Source organism: Symsagittifera roscoffensis, chromosome 8 (assembly GCF_963678635.1).
Source record: "Symsagittifera roscoffensis chromosome 8, txSymRosc1.1, whole genome shotgun sequence".
NCBI classification, from domain to species: domain Eukaryota; kingdom Metazoa; phylum Xenacoelomorpha; order Acoela; family Convolutidae; genus Symsagittifera; species Symsagittifera roscoffensis.
In genome coordinates this window covers 49,256,616-49,269,874 of record NC_087069.1, presented here as the reverse complement: position 1 = coordinate 49,269,874, position 13,259 = coordinate 49,256,616, and the positions used below count along the sequence as shown (strand labels likewise).

The following is a 13,259-nucleotide window of genomic DNA, read 5'->3' as shown; positions in this document are numbered from 1 at the left end:
GGGATAGTTTGTTTTTGATGAATGTGTGTAATTATAATTGTGTTCCGCAAAAGTGTTTCTTGTGAACTTTCTGCGTGTTTTTGACGGTATTGTCATGGGTCTATAGGTTTGATAATCCATTTGTGAATATTTTGGAGCAACCGAAGGTTTAAGAGTTGATTGTAAGGTTACCTGTGCTAGTGAAGTGTTTGTATTTCTTGGTGTTGTTGAATTTGGACGTATCGGTGAAATACTTTGTTGTGTAGTTGTTGTTGTTTGGACGATTTCTTCATTTATGAAGTGTGATGGTGTCTGAATATCTTGTTGAGTGAGATTCCTAGTTCCATTAAGGTTTTCATTGTGTATGACGGTCGAATTTAAACTGTTATTTCGCGTATCAGGTAAAAATGTATTGTAGTTTAATGGTGTTGCATCAATGGTTAATGGTACTACTCTTACATAATCTCTTGCATAAGATATTGTACTTATTGCTTGACTTGAGATTGATTGTGGGATATTTATGAATGCATAATGAGACCATTCGGGGTCCCAAACGTAGTCTGACTGTTCTGTGATAGCGGTTTCATAGTTTGAATTTTGAGGTCTGAAATTTTTTCTTGCTTGTGAAATTAAATCTATATTATGTGTGAAATAATCTATTATAAACCATGCCAAAATTTTTTGTAAGTCATGTTTTGTATGTTGTGAAACTTCATCTTTAGTGAAATTTTCTTTAATTATATGTAGGAAAGTTGAAAATAGTGTGATTTCATGTCGTACCCTTATATGTTTGGATGTCTCTGTCGGTGAGACATTTGAGATTGGGGTTTCGTTTTCTAATATTGAAATATAACTATATATTATTGCAAAAACTTCATTAGTAAATATGGAGTTTGCTCTTTGTGAGTTATGATAATGTATGCTTTTTATATATTCTAAGAATACTTTTGAAAATTCTAAGTCAAGATCGTCTGTTTGAATTACATATCTGCGGTGATTCGGGTTTGGTGTACTGAATTCTATGGTGTAGATTCCGTATTGTTGTGTTAAATTACATATATATTTCAGATAGTGATCAATAATTTGTCTTTTGATTTTTACATCTGGGAACTCTGCTTTACATGGGCTGATTCCGGGTTCAAACAAATTTAGGAGGAAATTCTTGCAAAGATCATATTGTCCTCTATTATCGGGTGCATCTACGAGGAAGGGGTAGATATCGTCATCATCTGGACTATCTTCACTTGGAGTGTGTGTTTGGCTCATTTTTTTGTTTAATGACTGTTAATAGGTAATTATCGATGTGTCTAATTGGTTGATTCCAATTATACAAGTGTACTGGTTTGTGTTTATATTGCTTTTTTATTCTTCTTTTTCCTCTTTTTGATGAATTTGAAGTTGTTTCTGAGTCGGAAAAATATAATTGATCGTGAATGGGTCAATTTTTATCAATAGATTCTTTTAATTTATAAAGTTCGTCTAAATTGCTGGCTTCTGATTCTGAAAATGCGTTTCTAATTTTGGAAAATCTTTTTCGTGTTATTTGTCTTTGTTTTGTCATGATTTTCTTTTTTAGTGTTTGTCGTTTTGTTCTAATATATCCAACTGTTTGTGTATGAGGTGTGATTACAAGGTCGTATTTTTTGTTATCTATTTCACAGTTGTGTAAAACGATTGTTTGTTTGTTTCCTAGATTTTTAAATGACATAAGGTTTAGGATGACGGATGCAAAAAGTTGTTAGATGATTTCTATTTTCTTAAACTGTTAGTCCTTACGATTTTTTGGTTAGCTTAACCTGGGTCTATTTGTTCAGGGTTGGAGAGAAAAGTATATCGATTCCGAAGAATGATTTTTTACTTTCTCGTGGCTAGTATAAGCTAAGGTGTTAACTTACTTAATTTTACTTAGGGGTAGTGATTGTGTTCAAAGGTTGGAGAATAGTAAATCGATACACAAGGTTCAGGTATAATTAGAACGCGAGTAGTTCGTTAGATACTATTTTAAATACTAAGTCTAAGATTTATCCTGGGTCTTGATAAGAGGAGGGTTCAAGTGAAGGATGAATAACCGAAGTTCTTCACTGTTTATCTTAATTTGAATGATTAGTTTTGTTCAAAAATTTCTATTAGTGTTGGGTTTTTTGAAAGGGTTGGATAGTGAATCGACGTTTGAGGTCGTTAGACACTAGCTAAGTGGGTGGGGGAGAACAAAATTGTTCTTTTTGATCCAAAGATAGGCCTTGATGATCAAGTTTTAAATTTAATTAAATAGAAAATTAATTAAGATCCAAGGATAAGCCTTGATGATCTGATTTTAAAATTAAGTGAATTTAAGTTTAAAATGGTTTAAATTTGTTTAAGAAAAAGATTTAGTGTTTTAATGATATTAGTGAGCTTATGATTGCTGTTATGTTTTAGGTGATGAAGCTGGGACAACTGATGATTTCATGATTACTAACAGTTTATTGTCATGCTACTAATTTTTGTTTTGATTTTCAATAAATATTTTCCAAACATGTTTTATATAATACTGCAGAGTTTTTAGGAAAACGATCTGAGATCTTTTTATCAATCTTTATTGTACATTAATAGTTTTGTTTAGCGCCTGTAATGATCATGAAGATTGACTTCAAGATTTTATGTTTGTAAATGAAAATCTAAATTCATTGCTAATAAAATTCTAAATATAAAAGTTTGTGTTGGCTTTTGCCGTACTATCATATAACTATTTGGTAAGTTTCTACTTTGTCGTATGTCGTTCCTGGTTCATGGTCTTCTTCCAATTCCGGGTAGTTCTGTTATCGTTCGGAATATTGGCTCTGATCTATTGAGTCGTAGAGACATTTCGATTAAATTATCGTCGTATAACATTTTAAAAATGTTTTGTCTAAATTCTAATCTATTTTTGGTTAATTCTAAGCTATTAAGGTCTTGTTCGAGACTTATGGTCGCACCAGATGAGTTATAACCAATGGTCTTAACTCATAGAGTAATTTCGGATAGGGTACACCGTCTGCTCGTCACGCTATCTTATTTTCGGCCGGATAGATTCGTGCAACTTCTTAGTCTAATACCGATCCTAATCTTACTCTTATACTATCTAGTCTCAGGTTGTTTAACTAGTCTCTGCTAGGCTCAATAGATCTAGGGTATACTGGTTTATTGCGGCTGCTGAAGTTCTCTTGGAGAGGCAACTAATTTCTAAGTTAAATTCAAATCTCTCTGGTGCTGAAATTACAAGTAATTTCAGCACTTACAAATAAGTGGGTTGTTAGTTAGATGGATCATGATTGGTTAATATTAAATACTTTACAGTGGTAAAATATCTAATTTATCCAATCATAAAATGTAATTTACATCAGGTTCCCCTAGTTTAAAATTTATTTCAGATATGAAACGGAATTCCGTGCTATGCTCCTTCTTATTAGGGTTAATTTCAAGGTTTTTCAGGTTGCGTCATGGAGTCAGGTTGCGTCATGCCGACGACTTTTTATTGTCTCTACCGTAGATTATTTTTAGTTGAACCATAAATGAATGTTTTATTCTTTTTGTAAAAATAAAGAAATTTTTTTAAATAAAATTTTAAACAAATTATAATTTATATGAACTGGAAAGTAATGTACTTTTAACACAAAAATAACTACTTCAATTTTTGTTTTGAAAAACAAAGCCAATCAAAGGTTGAAAAAGAACGCAAGTAAACATAAAAAAACACCGATTTTATTGAAAATCTCAACTTTCAAACTTACAACTTACAAACAGAAAAAATAGATGCCCTTCGAGCTTTTTGAATTTCTGATTGTTTCTTGATTGGCGCTTCTATGGTAACGTTAACCCAACTTGAGCAAACTTGGTCAACAGATAAAGTTTATATTCCGCCATTTCCAAGATCGTGTTTGGAGCGTGCTATTCAGATGATTTTCAGCAGATGAATTTCAATTGAACTCAAAATGTGAATATCAACCATAGTGGCCTCATCAATGCATCAATATGTATGAATTCACATCTGTAGTTTTTAGAGATTTATACACCTTTTGAGAAATTTGTTTGAAAACAAAATCAGCTACATAAGAGTCTTCACTATTTATATTACTGTTAAAAAAGGAAACAAAGCGAACTTACTGTATCGTTGATCTTGGCATAAGGAGAAAATAATGAGCTCATTTATCAAAACAATAGTTACAATGAATGCACTTTGAATTTTTTTTTTGTTTTTTATTTCAAATCAGTCAATTATCTTTTTGGTTCATTTTTTCAACATTTTTGTTTTGTTTAGTCCACGTTTTACATTACTAGCAGAGTTTGCACATAGCTGGCCAATTTCTTTTCATTGTAAAACATCCATAAATTTTTCTCTTGGGTAAGAAATCATGGTCTGAGCCAAGACTCCTCCACTTAGTCCTTGTGCATCGGAAGCACACACTGGAAGCACGGAGCACGGCAAAAGACAGCCGGCACTTCACCCAGTTAATAGTTTTACTATAGGGTTTCTCCCACTTGGTAGATAAGGCTTCTCCTATTCTCCGAAGAAAACTTACAAATTCTGGAGCGAGCATCCCATCAACAGACACGACAAGAGGAAAGAAAGACATATGTCTTTCCTGACACGCGTCTGAATATTTTGTCTTTTTCTCAACCTCTGCTGAGTGCAAAACACTCATGGGGCTTCTCTTCTGATAGGAGATGGCGTCAGTGTCAGAGACACGAATATCAAAAGACGCTCCTCCCTGTCTAACATAAATTCCACGACAAAACAAATCTGCAACTAATGCAGGTGTCTCATCTTGCGGGCTCTATTCTCTAACAACAGGCTCTCTCTGTACATCCTTCCACACTAAAGAAGCTAAGTCGCCTACAGCAACCCTAATCTCCTTGTGCCGCAAAGTTAAGAGACCACCTTTTTTTGCACGCTAACGCATGCCGTAGGGTGAATGGTAACTGGCAACCATCACAAAAAATTGGCGAAGCTTTCAAGTTTTTGTTATACTGGACACTCAATGCATCCCGAAAATCCACTTCTAAAAGATCAAATTTTCTGCAGCAATCGGTAACGCTGTCAGCCATGCAGACAAGCTTCCTTCATTGATTATTTTTACTGCACGAACTTGGTCTGCTGGTAGCTCATTCAATAACTCCCCCAACAACTCTTCATGTTTTTCTTCCATTATTTGATGATGTTTTTTCCGCAATCGAGACATTTGCTTTCTGTGGTCTTCATGGGAAAAACCGTGCTGATCAACAGTAGCACCATAAGGAACCGTAACTGCTTCCCGTGACGTGTTGTAAGACTCATCAGCGATACTGGTTGGGTTAGACACTCCAAGACCTCCCTTTCTTGCTGGCAAACAAAAGAGACGTCTCTCCATTGATGAAATCGACGAAGTTCCAAGTATTTAAGAATTTCTCCATCAGAAGGTTCTCTAGCGGCTCAAAAAGCTGACTAGAACCACCCAAAGCACGATGGGAAAAATTCCATTCCGCTTGTAGGGACTTAGTCAGTCCTGATAAAGCACATTGTGGTTCTGTTTTTGCCACAAAAGAAAGTTTCCCAATTTTGTCTACCCATTCAAGTTCTTCCTTTTTCAAGTAGATGTCCTTCTTATTTCCGTCTCCAATGAAACCGTCCAAAAACCTCTTCCCTTCCACTATAGTAATCGAGTACTTGTCAAGTATGTGATGCGCTTCTTCAGCATATTGTTTATCGACAGTCAGAAGACTTTTGGAAGGCTCTGTAAAGTAACCGAACGCGGGACCTTCCTCAATAAAGTTTTTGAGCCATATCTATAATTTCTTGAGTTTTGCTATGGCCGCAGAATCATCAGCGTACCAACTTTGTAACACATTGTTCGGATCGTTTAACTTCCGAATCAGGGGAAGAAGTGAAACACCATAGAAGAACATTGCCAGTGGGTTTCCCTGTGTTGTTCCTTCCCTACTGTATATCACTCCATTGACGCCAGCAACGAAAAGCGACGCGAAACCTCTGAAAGTATTGAAGAGAAATCTAGAACATATAGGCCACAAAATTCGAGCATTCCACAACGCTATTTCACGATTGAGCGAGTTGGAAGCATTTGATGCATCCATCAACAGCATGCCACAGCCATCTTCCTTGTTGTTATCAAAATGATCAGAGAGCGCATGAATTGCACCTTCAACGCCAGCTTTAGCCCACAAGCTAAATGATCAGTCGAACATGTTTCTTCAAGGTCAATTTTTGTGAACTCAGCCACACTTTTGCAAATTCTTCTGCAAAATTATGCCTATAGGTCGCACGCCAGAACATATATCAAGCGCAATCAATCTTCCAGAAAAGAGTGCTCGCTCTTTCGACCATGGTAAGATTTGATTGCACATTTTTGTGGCGAGAGTTGCAACTTCGTCTCTCAATTGTAAACTGTGAGCCCCATGACGCAATAAAACCGTCTGCCAATGCTCAGAATCTGTTCCCGAAGCTCCCGAACTGCCCTGCAAAGAACGTGTCGTCTTTTCAATGGAAACGAACTGATTATAACATCTTCAAAGTCCGGTAAAACTGGCACTTGCAATCGCGAAGAGAGATGTGATTTGTGTGGCTCTGGACGCTTTGACTTTAAAGTCTCTAAAACGGTCACACCTTTCTTCACCTCTTGCATCGGATTAAGCACAACCCCGCTTGCTCTCTCCGAGAGCCACCGCATAGCGTTTCTCACTTTGAAAATGATTATGAAAAAAAAACGTTTGCAAAACTATCATTGAATTTTTTAATTTTTAATTACTGCATACAAACTTAATTTGAACCTTGCGTTTTTTTTGTTTTTAGGCCGGAGAAGCATAAACTGAAGCTTCAACAATTTCTTTTTTTTGCACGATATTATATTTAAAAACCGTCAATTTTATTGCTTATTAGATTTTTGCTCAACGCGCTATTTACGGACCACATCACAGTGCTCCAAACAGAATTGAGGTGAAGAATTCAGCAGCTTGCTTTCTGCGACTCAAAAAGGTTGAAAAAATTTGTTGTGAATGTTCTAAAAAAATTGATTGCCTAATTTTACTTTTTATTGGAAACTTTTCAGTTTTTTGTGTAACCTTTAATTAGAATTTTTCAATTTAAAGCGAAATGATATCACATCAAAAAGCCGTTTTTAAAAACTGTCACAGCCGAGAAACAAAAGAAAACGTTTCGTTACATGAAAATTAGCTCAACTCTTGTTGTTAAAAAACAAAGGTTGTAGCCATTGATCAAGCATGCCACAAATGGAAGTAATTTAAGATACAAGATATGCTTCTTTTCTTTAAGGACTCAAACTTCAGAAGCTCAGGCAGAAGTCTCACTCGCTAGATAATGAGCACTTTGTTTATTAATTATGACTACGAGTTATGAATACATTAACATACGTTTTGTAAGCGAACTTTCGAATATGATATTTCACTCACAGTGTATATTTCACTTTGATTTCAAAACTGTTCTACCTAAAAAAATATAATTACATTTGTAGTATAAAACAAAGTTTTCCATTCACTCATAAATATAAAATAAAGTTCATTAAAAAAATTAATTTGATAACTAAAGAACAAAACAACCTCAACTTTTAGCGCGTTAACTTTTAACTTTGGTAGTCTTCTAACTATTTTAAAGCTGAGGCAGGGAGCAGTGCAGTTGAAGTCATTCGCCAATTAATATTCAAACACCTCAGCACAAGCATCAATTCCTGAAAAATTAGATTTTTTATATTTTCCGGCCTACAATAAGATATTCAGATTTGATCAGATAATTACAAGAGTTGACCTCCATACACCGAAAATGCTTGTCTTGAAATTCCATACACCGAAAATATCAACAGTATGGAAAAGTGCTACTCATAAAATTTTCATACAATTTCAAAAAATCATTGAAAAAAAATTCGAACTAGTTTATGTGGCTATTTGAACAAAAAACATTTTGGTGATGAAAAACAAACAAGGTTTCATTTTTTGGAAAAAAAAATGGTTATCATACTGTTTCCATATATGAAAACTATACGACTAGCTTTTCCTTGGTGGCAACAACGAAAATTTTTCCTTAATATTGAAATTGCTCCAAAATTTTTATTGATTTTTTTTCAACTGCGCTTTGAATTTTGTACTTAATTAAACACTTTCCGAAAGAACCATATTGTATGCAAGTTTTTCTCTGCATAACGTAGTCCTGAATACAAAAAAAATTGATTTTTTTTCCGTTTCTCTGGATTAATTTTTTCAAACAGGCTAAATTTTCCTATTTTTTGTATGGCCTATTTATATATGCCTTGATCAATGTCAGATAACTTGAAACACCCAATTTGAAAATTAAACAATCTTGAAAATTTTTGCCTCAATTTAAAAGTTTGATGCTTTCAGTATTTGGTTTGTGAAGAGAATTGTTACAAAGTTCAGGTAATTACCAATACATTGTGAATACCAGACGATCAACCCTTTGGTGAATCTAGTTTTGAGTAAATCAGGGTTTAAGTCACTTGTGTTCGGTCACCAACCGATCCCAAGAGTTTCGAGATCCCAGTCAATTTTTTGGTTCATTAAAAAATGCGTATCCTACAATTTCCATTTATAAAAAATGCTTTTGTTAGAGTTTTCTTAACATTTTCTGTATCTATTGAATTGTACAAAACTTTATGATAATCATTTTTTCATATTCAAAAATTGTATGATAAGCAATTATAGTCAAACCGAGGAGGTAAAATCTTGTTTTTTTTTTAGCATTTTAGCAGTTTTTTGTAGAACAAGCTATTAAACAATAAAACTCACAACTTTAAAATCCGGTTACTTTGAAAGCACTCCGCTTACTTATTGTAGTAAATCAGGTTTTGAACCTTATTGAAGTTCCAAATAATATTAGAGTAAAAATATTACGTTAACATTACTTATACAATGTTTTTGTCTACCTTTCAGATACAATGGGTGATGGTAAGTGTCACCCTCCAATATCTCATTTTCAACAGTGAGGTTTAGCCCAGGAGTTGACTGGTCGCATATGAAAGTGGCAAACACTCCTTTTTCCTGTTCAAAGACACTCCTCTTTCCAACTCCCAATCCCTGTTCAGAAAACAAAATAAACTACACATTATTCGCTTTTTTCAATATCCTCTCTCTTTTCCCCTCGCTATTTCAAAGTTTTCTTAATGCTTCTGTTTTGTAGTATTTTATCTGTTATTATAGCTAAATGCGTGATGTTGCGATTTAAACTGTGATGAATCACATTTTTCTAGATTTTTCCACCATTCTAACTTCCATTGCACAAAAATTTACAAAAATGAATTACAAAACATATGAGGAACATAGAGAAGATCCATTTTTTTTCAATTCACAGATAAGAGTGGCGCATTATGGGCTTTTCGAAAGTATATCTGGAAATGGCAACTCAAATGAGAGCATAACTGAAGCAACAATTAATAGAAACACACTTACATAAATTTCACTGACAAATACTGGGTAGGTCATAGTTGGAACCAGTGTTTCTTGATTAACGGTGCAGAACTAAAATGAAAAAAAAAACAACATAGTTGATTAAAATATGACATAAAAAGAGGCCCTTTTCTTTTTTAATGCTTCTGTTTTGTAGTAGTTTTACCTGTTAATATGGCTAACTTCGTGATGAATTTTTAAATGTTCAGGGCTTTTTGCTGTGTTAAATGTAAAATTGGCTAAAATTGTGTATAGTTACAATGTAAGGTTTGAAAAACAAACTGTTCACTTTTATAAGGTTGTTCATCATACTAAATTTCATATGACAATGTTAAAATACTTCTTTCTGTTTAGAATTTCGAAAAATGATGGATTATTTATGCTCGGTTGGTTTTTTCTCCAGAGAAGGGTTGACTTTTCAACTAAAATTTTAAATTTTTTTTCGAGTTTATATTGTACTCAAGAATTGTTGTTTTTCTGAGCTCAAATCTAAAAAAATTCACCTGTGATTAATTTTTTTGTTAAATTTTGGGGTTCTAAAGATAACGAGTTTGCCCAATTTACGGCAGTTATTGCGCAATAATTTTTGTGCCAACAACAAGTAACCGGAGATTTAATCTACCTTTAAAAATGCTCCAGGCAATTTGGTCTATTTAAAATTTTGTTATAAGTGAAAAAAAAGTCATTTTGTTTTTTTTTGCATATGTTTTGAATTTATTGTCTATTCTTTTTAAATCAATTTCATTGATTTTTTTGAATCAAATGCTTGCTTCACAAATATACTAAAGCACAGTCACAACGTTCAGGGCTTTGCTCTGATATAATCATTTTTTGGTTACATTGAAATGCAAAGATGAAGGAAAAAAGGAAAAGAGCAAAAGAAGGAAATATTGTTCAGAGTGAAAATTCAATAAATAGCTAAAACATGACTGAAGGGTCGAGGCTGGGTTTGCTAAGCTGTTTAGTACACAATTAGATTCACACTTCACGATTCCCTGGACGTATTTACGTTGGATGTGCTTCTATTCGATTTTTCCGGTGTCAAAGATGCCAAAGTTAAGTCCATTTTCGACAATGTTTTTTGGAAATAAAACAAAGACAAAGATTTGAGCAATTTCAATCAAAATCCTTGAGAATGAGATCCGATTTTATTCTCGCACTTCTTGCATGAATCACGCGATATGCGGATTCCTATCTTGGCATCGGTCGAATTTCGGTCACAGGGTTTTAAGCCCTCAGCCGGTTTTTTGAGATGGCTGGTTACACTTGCAATTTCACAAAATCTCGAGTTTCTATTGGCTAAAACCTAAATGCATGACTCAGCCGTTTGATTGTACAAAGTTCCTGTGCAATTTTGTTTCCCTCCTTGGCTCTTATTTTCTTCGGAAGTCACCCCGGACGAATTTTGGACGAATAATAACGACGATAATTTTTTAAAAGCAGTGACTTGTGGGAGACCCGTCCAATGAGGGCTATCTCGAAAAGTAATCTTTCATTGCCATATTCGTTCTTTGTCGATGCTCTGCTTCAAAATTGTACGGTAGTAATTGATCGTACCACCTGGTTAAATTGATGAAAACTGTTTGTTATCTTTTCGGCTTTTCGAGTTTTTTAATGTTAACTTGGACTTGTGATCCATAATGACCAAAAAAGGTCTCTCTTAGAAAAATTTCCGGTAGTGCGCGTTGCCCAGACGACGGCCAATATCTCAATTCTTTGTTATAGTACTTGCCTTTGGCCGCTTTCAGGTACCTCGTCGCAAACGCAATAGAATGTTACCCCTCCTGGCAATGTTGTTCCAATGTTGCGCCCAGCCCATTGTGACTGCGTTACACACTTAACGTGTTTCCCTATGGATATCAAATCATTTGACTTCTTTTACATTGCAACTAATTGTTTGAGTTACTCGAACACAGTTTCACATTCGTGCGTCTAAGTGAAGTCCTTGTTTTTGGCTTAGCAGCGGCCTTAGTTCTACACTCAGTAAGGCAACGGTTGGCAGACTATACAAAAGCCCCACTAGGGGTTTCAATTTTTTCCTCGTAGGCGGCGATTTTTACTGGTCTATCTCTTTCGTTTTTTGCATTAAAGAAGTATTACTGGTAATTCTTACTTAAAAAACTAGCCTATGGCGGCTAGATTACGAATATTCACATTTTCAGAGGTTAAGCAAGGCATTCGCTAAGTTAATCTTCTTCAGGAAATTCTCGCTCGGTGCTATATGATTGAATTTGGTTAATTTGAAAACTAAGAAAATACCTGCGATAAATGCATGTGCTTGCAAAAAGTTTTTCGTGAGAGTGTCCGTCACTTTTTGGAACTCTGTGGGCATTAAAATCATTCTGTAAAAACCGGTTTTGATAGAATTTTCCGCCTACTATTTAAAATTTACACTGTTCGCTTGTTTTTGTTTCCAGCCATACACTTCTGCAAGCGTACGTAAAGTTGAGCGTTCTAAAATAGACTTCACTTTCTTTTCCCTCTGAGGTTATTTATTTTATTCCTTCAATTAAATCATCTACACTAGGCATTTGTTATTTGTTTTTATATACCGGTTTCATTTATTCACCCAATTCTTGTGCCAACTCTGTCCTTCCGTCTTTTTCAGCTGTAATTACTATTGGGGAAACTAAACTTTTTTCCTTTCCGATCACTCATCAAATTTTTCGACTTTTCCATCCTCCCTCCTAAATTAGTCGCGTGATTTCCTCTTCTATTTTATCTTTAGGCTTATGGACAGCCTACGGTATTTTTTGCACCGGTTTTAAAACGTCAGAGAAATCTGCCCGTACCTTGGCATTACGCATCTGTCCTATTATTGAAAATAAATTTGAGAACAACTTATGGAATGTGACTGTCAGGGATTCCATTTAGCCGCGCCCCAGGATTAATTAGTGGTCCCGTGGGATGACCAATATCTCATAACTCATCCGTTCAATTCAATTGTAACTTCTGCCTTTCCGAGTATAAGAACTCTCCGATTTGTTGCTATAATCTAAGATTTTTTCCTTTTCTGGGAGTAGATACAATTTCGCCCTGGCCGCGGCGCGATTTAACACAGGTGAGCTGATATCGTTTCGGGGAATCAGCGATCAACCCACATGCCTTTTCCCTATACATTCGCCGAGACTATCACCACATATTCGTTCAATCCCGTGGACGATTTGCTTTCCCTTTCATCTTCTTGGTTCACACATCCGACCTGCTGGTCAAGGTACTGCATAATTTCTGTGTTCTTCCTGCAAAGTTCCAATTTGCCCTCTTCCACTCCACTGGTTACCTCCTCTACGGGTTCCGCGACATGTCTTCTCATAGTGGCCATATTTTTGAAAAGCATTGCAAATTGCAAACTTTTCGGTGGACACCAAATGATATGATCTGGCGTAAAGTTTAGGCGTCAGAATTGTATCATTTCCGTGTATATGTCCACTGGGTCAGTTCCACTGTCAAATGGGTACATGTCAAAGTCATCAAACGAGTTTTGGGCCAAAAGTCGAGGAAAAATGGGGATTTTTGATCACATTTTTTACCGACTTTCAGATTTGACCTTGTGATAAACGTCAGTATAAAAGATTTTTTTTGTACAGTAAATTCAATTTTTTTACTACATTTTTGAACATTTTTCTCGGGTAATCAAGGTAGTATCTTTCAAGGTAGTATCTCTCAGTCTCTTTATAGAACTTCGTCCAATTGAACTGCCTGTTAGCTGAACTGTCACTCAGCGTGTTGTCTGTTTTCGAGATAAAAAAGTAAGCTGCCTGCTTCAAAAAATTTTTTGAATACTTTTTACTGTACTATTTACTATGTGATTTATGTTTTTGTACTAATTTGTACTGTTTGGATTTCACATAATGTTC

General features: G+C 35.0%; 1 protein-coding gene across 1 annotated transcript in view; it reads right to left on the bottom strand.

Annotated features, from left to right (window-relative positions):
• The window catches only part of LOC134853669 (cytadherence high molecular weight protein 2-like), a 67,384-nt gene extending 54,669 nt beyond the window's left edge, over nt 1–12,715 (bottom strand). The window contains exons 1-4 of the mRNA XM_063869679.1: nt 12,521–12,715; nt 8,883–9,033; nt 5,811–6,131; nt 5,542–5,708 (exon numbers count right to left, since the gene is read on the bottom strand). Coding sequence (XP_063725749.1) covers nt 5,542–5,708; nt 5,811–6,131; nt 8,883–9,033; nt 12,521–12,715 — 834 coding nt within the window. The remainder of the gene's footprint in view (nt 1–5,541; nt 5,709–5,810; nt 6,132–8,882; nt 9,034–12,520) is intronic.
• Between the last annotated feature and the right edge of the window lie 544 nt (nt 12,716–13,259).